At 38.9% G+C, this 7,112-nt stretch overlaps 1 protein-coding gene across 1 annotated transcript; it reads left to right on the top strand.

Moving 5' to 3' along the window:
- The first annotated feature begins 47 nt into the window (after positions 1-47).
- On the top strand, positions 48-6,083 carry LOC135688904 (uncharacterized). Its single transcript, XM_065205962.2, has one exon. The coding sequence runs from the start codon at positions 1,842-1,844 to the stop codon at positions 2,778-2,780; it is 939 nt and encodes a 312-aa protein (XP_065062034.2). The 5' UTR covers positions 48-1,841; the 3' UTR covers positions 2,781-6,083.
- Positions 6,084-7,112: the final 1,029 nt, after the last annotated feature.

Below are 7,112 nucleotides of genomic sequence, written 5' to 3'. Positions count from 1 at the left end.
AAGAAATCTTATCAAAACAATAGGCTTGCCCTGCAGATCGAACCGAACCCAAAAGCTCCTGTTATGGAAGAAACATAGCTCCAGAACTTTTTGAAAACACTTTTTGAAAACATAACTCCTTCAAATTGTTCCAAATTACGAAAATCTATCTAAAAGGGCTTCGTCTGCCTTGTGGAATTGATGACGTCAGTACTCTAATAATGACATTTACTAGATTTCAAAAAAGTAATGATGACTTTCAAATACAAAACAAGAACATGCAATTACGAGAACGCACAGCACAAGCTGCATTTCTTAAGCACTGCGGAGGAATCCAAAGCGATGTTGAAATGAATCTAATTGCCTACGTCATAAGGCAGGCGTATGATTGTAATTCAGGCATCGTTAAATGGTTGAGACAATAGATTAAACTACTGGGTATGTACAGTGCGGTATCAAGCATCTGAATGTTCACGGATTTATGTTTATATTGCCAGCTGGACACAGGTGTTTAATAGTAGGATTGGATCTAAAATAGCGATGAAAATTACAGGGTTTGGTCGACATTACTGCGAGAAAACGGGAAGACACAGCTAAGAGCATGGTGTGTTGTTAGGATGCGCACGCGAGTGTTGTGAACTGGTTCAGCTTGATAACAGCTCTCTTAGTGGTATCACTTTCAATATAAGAGCTGATATCACTTTTTGCAAGGAAGGGGCTTTAAAGCATGGAAAACAATACAACACGAGTACAAAGTTGAATGTCTCATGATCTCAGGAAAATCAGAAATTTTACCATCGTAACAAATAGTTTGGCTGCCTCTTATGACGTCATCTATCACAGATCATCTCAACCGATGGTCTTTTTAGTGAGATTTCATCGACCGCTTTATTGACTCAAGCAGGAAACTGACTAAATCGAGAATTTCGCCGTTTCAAATGAATGATACTACTTGGTAACATACAGGGTGATCCGATGTCTGGAAGCACGATAGAGATATAACATTTCTGACCCCAGTTGTCTGTGAGTTCTATTCAACCATACTTTTTATCATTATCAGACTAATCAGCTGTATCGATTGGCTGCTTTGACTTCTTGAAAATTGTTTTTTGGAAACGTTTCGCAGTTTGCAAGTATAATAAACCGTACACATTGAAGAGAATATATGGCAAAATCCATTTTATAGGAACAAAGTTTTTTGTCGAAAGTGCAAGACCTCGTGGTGGAGCAATTTTGGCAACGGCAGTATCTGGAAAACTGTCAGGCTGTTTTATGGACGTTCGTTTTTGGATGAAATTGTGGGTCAAGATAAAAGAGACTACAAATCAAACAAAAGCGTTCAAAAATAAATCATTTTTAGGATGTTTGAATTAATTATTGAAAGGTGAACAATTTGAACCAATATTCTTGGACGTAAATGTTTGAGAAATAGAAAGCCGATAGAAAAGCCACAGAGAACAATATGATGATGAATTGAAATGATTTAAACGCTTAACTGTTTGCCCGCAAAAAATAAAGGAAAAGCTTGAGAAAAATATTTTATCCTAAAGCAAGTTGTGTTAATTTATTGTATTTTCCGCTTTCATTGGATATTCATTCGGTCTTTTCTTGTCAACCAACATCGGTAAATATGCATGAGTTTTTGAAATCTTTGAGCAGGAAGCGATAGAGAAATCAAGCTATTCAAATATTCTACTCGTTTGCTTTAAAGAACACAGTTGTGCTTGAAAAGAGAGGATTGCTGCAGGGGTCAATTGGATATCAAGAGCAACAGAGGCTGAGGCAAAGTCTGTGACCCCATTTATCCGTGATCCCGTGCGAAGGAAGTCATTGCAGACAGATATTGAGCACAGTTTGGGAGCATGGATCAACCACGACGTAAGCAGACTGCATACCCGCCGAAACCATTAACCCCAAAACCAAGAGTAAAAGCCAATGTTTCGAAATTCGAGAAAGCCGTACACGGTATTCGAAATCAAGAGTGGATTCGTGATTTGTCGCAAGTACGAGAACCTACCACCGCTAAGAATGTCGATAGACTACGGGGTTACGGCATTGTCGCTAGTTTATGTACGAGGTTTATGCAAGGAGAAGGTAGACAAGCGAGGTTGGCAGACGCGAGAAGGCGAGGGAGCCCACGAATAAGAAGGAAAGAGCATCCACCAGATGCGTTTAACCAATCAAAACCACGGATTAGGCACCAAGAAGTTATTAAACAACTTCTCGGCCAAGCTATAGAAAGCTCTGACTTTGCGTTACTTAACGTCATAATCCGTATGTCACCTTCTGTTAAGAATTACCTCGAAGATGCGGATGAAAATGGGAACACATTGTTGCACAGATCCTGCAAAGACAGCAATAAAAGACTGGCAGTTGTACTTGTTGAACTTGGTCTTGATGTAAACCGAAAAGGGGAACAGAACAGGACACCGTTGCATCTTGCGGCGCTTCAAAATGATATCAACATTGTAAGACTCTTATTAAACTCATGCGCGGACGTGTTTGTGAAAGACGCTGAGGGATTTAGGCCAGTGGATTTGTGCTCTGATTGTAAAGTACGGAGTTTATTGCTAACGCGAATGAATGCTAGGTCGAGGAGCTTCAATGCGAAAAGAAGCAAATGGAATTATTGCCAGTCAGATAATGATATAAATTTAAGCCGCACGGATTCAGGAATTGTCATGGAAAATGTTGTTATCTTCGACAATGCAAACATCGTAAGGACTAAACAGACTTATTTTCGGGCTGAATGCCTGTCTTCTTTTCGAGACTTCTTGTTTTCAAAGGAAACGATCGTTTAAGGAATGCTTGAAGAAGGCTTTTGTAGATTAACAGTCTTTTAATCCTTCATGGATGTGGTATGAAGCTACAAATATCATTCAATTCCAAAACTTCTTGTGTCTAGTCAACTGGGGAGGTAGGAGATGGTGGGGGTAGAGTCAGGATTGTTTAACGATCTCCTGATATTTAACTGGTTGCATGTTGCTACTGTTGCCCAGTGCTCTCTATTATAATTGATAGAACAAATAATAAGCTGCATTGAATTGACCATACTCTCTGCTCACCTTTTTGCTTTAAATTTACGTTCTTTCCAGCAAACAGTAGCGTAGTCAGGTTGGTAAAATTGGGGGAGAGGGTACAAAGGCGAGTTCCGCGAAGGAAAATGGGTCCACATCTTTATAAACGACAGAAAATGGCCATTTTCGAAGTTATTTTTGCTAGTTGGGGGGAGAGAGTGGTGTCTCCACCCCTTCTTGAGTCCCCTTCACTACGCTACTGCACCCAAGCAAAGTAGGATGCATAGTTAAGTGGTTGTTCATTCTCCAGACAAGGGTAGGGTTTGGGGGTGTAACTTCCATTTGTTTTCTAATCCGTTTTAGTTTGTTTTTGCCGAGGGGCGATTCACTCTTGGAAAAACCGTACGAGATTTTGCCTAAAACAAAAGGATTTCTGGAGATTTTCAGATAAAACAATAGGGTTTTCACAAATGGTGTACGAGATTTTCTTAGAGTGGTTTGCCCCTCGGTTTTTGCTTTGCACAAAATAATGGATGCATAATGGTTCCATGATATCCCCTAGACCAAATCCAGCATGTATTGATTCTGCTATGGGTACCCCTTCCACAAGAAACAAGTTACACAACAATAGAACAATTATTTGATAAATCAAAATTGTATCTAAAATTAGGTAGGTCAACAATTGTCAACAAGCGTATAGAGAAAGTATTATTGTTGTTACTAAAGGTATCCATTGAAATAAAACTTTATTTTAGGTTATGTATTCACAACACGATTTATTACTTCATGCTTGAAGAATATGGCTGCTCTTTCTATTAGAGTCAAAGAAGCGAGATTGCTTACGAGGCCAACCATTCTTTATAAACACCCCCAGCTTTTTATACACTGGCTAAAATGTTAACGGATATTCAAGGGAAAATTCCGGTGACGGAGAAAACTGCTTGGTAGATACTAACTCAATGAAGAAAATTAGATAGATTTGAATATTCAACAGCATGCGAGTAAGAATGACGAACAATGGAATAAATAGACAAAAGAAACTATGAATAACAGTCAACGTATCCGACTACCCCCTGGAAATAGACTGTTGTGATGTGAACAACCGCTTGGTTTGTTGTTTTCTTTATTCTCACTATCCAGCCAGAAGCGAGCATAAAAGCCAGATGTATTGCCCACGATTAAATTTCTGTTGTAAAAACACTATATAAACTATTTTGCCTTAATTATTTAAGGCCTTTCTTGTCCTAAGCAGGCAAGTTTCGTAATGATTTTAGAATGCGAGCCTCAGCTTGAGAAAAATTTACACAGGCAGAATGTTGTATTCTGAACAAATTTCACAGAAATCAAAGGGGGCTGGGAAACAAAGTTTACTTCTTGGGAAGTGATTAGGCCATTTTTCATGTTATCTGTACCAAATTTTTGGGTCACTATAGCATTGACATTTGGGTTTAAAAAGTTGAAACATTTCACTGGGTGTTCATGTCTTTTATTTTCGGGTTTTATAGAAAGCAAGCAATGACGTCAAACCAAGAGCTGACAATCAAAAACATGACTAAACGATAATTTTGTTATTTAAAACCAAAATAATGTCCAAAATACCAAAGTTACAATCATTAGAAATCTTAATGCCAGTATAATATATGCTTCTGATATGAGTCGAAAATTAATGAAAGTCACTGTTTACCGGTCCGTCATTAAATGCTCGATGCCGCCGTATAGACAGCGCTGTTCAAGCTATTTGGTGTATGGAACAGGACGGTTCTGAGTTACTACTCCGATTTTTACGCTTAATTGTTGTTCCAGGTTACCAAACTAATGCCGTTAGTAAAAAAGGGTAAGAGGACCCTCAGAAGGTCTCTCATCATTTGGATCATTTATTTTTAGGCGGTTGGTGCACCAATTGCAAAGACGGTCATAAATAAAACTCCAACAACTTTTGAGGGGGTTGAGAAAAAGAAACAATGGCCTTCTTCCGCCGACTAGCAACACTTTGTTCATGCAAAAGTCGCAAGGCATTCGGCCATTAACTAATGCACGAAGAAAAAAGTAGAAAGTGAACATGCATATAAAAACCTGAAAATACCTAGACATTGGTATCGCAAACAAAAACCTTTGCTCTCCACAGTCGAACTCCAGGTTGTCGTTTAGCGTGCGAGAAAGAAACTTTGCCAACATAAGGTTTATATACCCAAGGCCAATGCACACTTGCACGCAGGCACCATGTAATGCTTACTCGTGCACTGCTACAATAAACACAAACTCCACCATCGTGCAATCTGTGCCAAAAACAAAGGCCCACGGGGCACCGAAAATGCGTACCCTGTCACATGTTAATAAGGGAATTGGCCTCGGGCAAGCCTTTATATGATGCTCTTAAACCAAGGTCTTAAAAATCAATTCACAAGAGTACCAAGTTTATCTTGAACTGTCATGGCTTGATAACATTTTATTGCGATTTGGAAGACAGATTTAGCAAAAACGTTTCTTTGCAGATCAATCCTCATTTTCTCAATATAAGGAGAGCTTTTCCGTCGATTTAAAAGCATTGTGTTCCAACCACCCAAACGAGTTCCGTTATTTATGAGTATACTCACTAGTGCGATTCAAGCTACGTAGGACTCACAACCCAAAGATTTGGAAATAGATAGAATAAGATAGCATGTCTTTTCTAACATAAGAAACTCTCCCTCCGAAGGGACACCCTCCTCGGTCTAGCAGATCCAAAACATCAACCAAAAGTCGTGAGTCGGCAATTAGACAACATGTGCAAGAAAATCCAGATTGCGCCAAAAACTATAATGGCGAATTGTTTGGCATTGACCCGATCATTCAACAATAAAACTCATTTGCTCGCGCGTTTGATTGGCCCTTTTCGATCTACAACTGGGAAATATATTTACTACTTAGTGTTTTTGATCAAAGTTATAAAGTTTAATTATGAATGTTTCTCTTTTTAAAAACCATTTTTAAGTACTCTTAGCCTATTAGACAGGGCTTCAAAAAAGGTGTAAATTCTTTAGGCACGGAAATTGGTTACAGATTCTGTCTTCTTTATCCTCTTTATCAAAGCGATGATAAAAAATTTCAAAAATTAACCACGACGAAGATTTGTACGTGTTTCGCTTTTTGTGGGAAGAGAAAAGATGACAATCTTTAACCAGGACTCATGAATTATTAACATTAGAAGGAAATCTAGTGACGAAAGTTGACAATCATTTTGAAGAAAACGCACGTGCATGCATGGAACACGTATGGAAATTCAATTAGCAATTACAAAGGCTGGGCTCAGATCGAACGAAGATGATAAAATTTTGGACCATTTCAACACTATCAGCAGAGAAAACCTATAATTCAAAGAATATTAAACAGATAAAAAGTAGATTTTTCGAAAAGATCATCGCTAGACGGGAGTGCGTAATGCATGTAACTATTTCACAGTTGAAAATCAACAGTTTCTGTTTCCAGTGACAAGCAGAAATGCAAGGGGTAGACTGGAAACGTTTTTATCTCGATTTCAAAATGGGGGGCCTATTATAGGTTTGCGGCTTTCCAGATTCGATCCTTTTTACGTGCGGCCTACGGAATGGGCAATGGGTTTTCTCCGGCTTGTGGCTTCAGCATAAAATGCGTCTTGCGTCTTTTGTTGTGAATTGGCAACGGTTTACGGTTTTAGTAAGTCGAAGAGTTTTCAAAAAAATAGCAATGAATATATGCTAATGCGGTTTGGTCCAACGCAACGTGCGATAGCTCAGCGGTAGAGCACTTGACGTACAATGTCAGGGGTCGTGAGTTCGAGCCTCGCTCGGGTCGGTTATTTTCCCGCACTCTCTATCAATTATCTTCGAAATCCTGTTGTCTGTAAAGTGAGAGTCATAGGAACTTGCCAGGAAGATACTTCTAGCGATGTTTCCCTTTTATTTTAAGGGAGTATTTTGCTTTTTGCCATGATCACGTTTTGCAATTGCAACCAAGTCTTTGCGCAATATTTCAATGCGGATTGCTGATTTTGACTGATTAATGCACGGTTTTGCTGCTTTTAGACCCCCCTATGATAGGCTCCCTAAAATGGGGTAGGGAGCACATGTTTAGAAATAATCAATCGTTACCAATAAATCG

The sequence above is a fragment of the Rhopilema esculentum genome, chromosome 9 (genome assembly GCF_057945365.1).
Source record: "Rhopilema esculentum isolate cy_ngs chromosome 9, ASM5794536v1, whole genome shotgun sequence".
NCBI lineage: Eukaryota > Metazoa > Cnidaria > Scyphozoa > Rhizostomeae > Rhizostomatidae > Rhopilema > Rhopilema esculentum.
Note: the sequence above shows the minus strand (reverse complement) of the source record. Positions and strands in the feature narration are given on the sequence as shown.

Excerpts from the sequence above, each read along its gene's own strand:
- LOC135688904 (XM_065205962.2), top strand. The coding sequence starts at position 1,842 with ATGGATCAACCACGACGTAAGCAGACTGCATACCCGCCGAAACCATTA.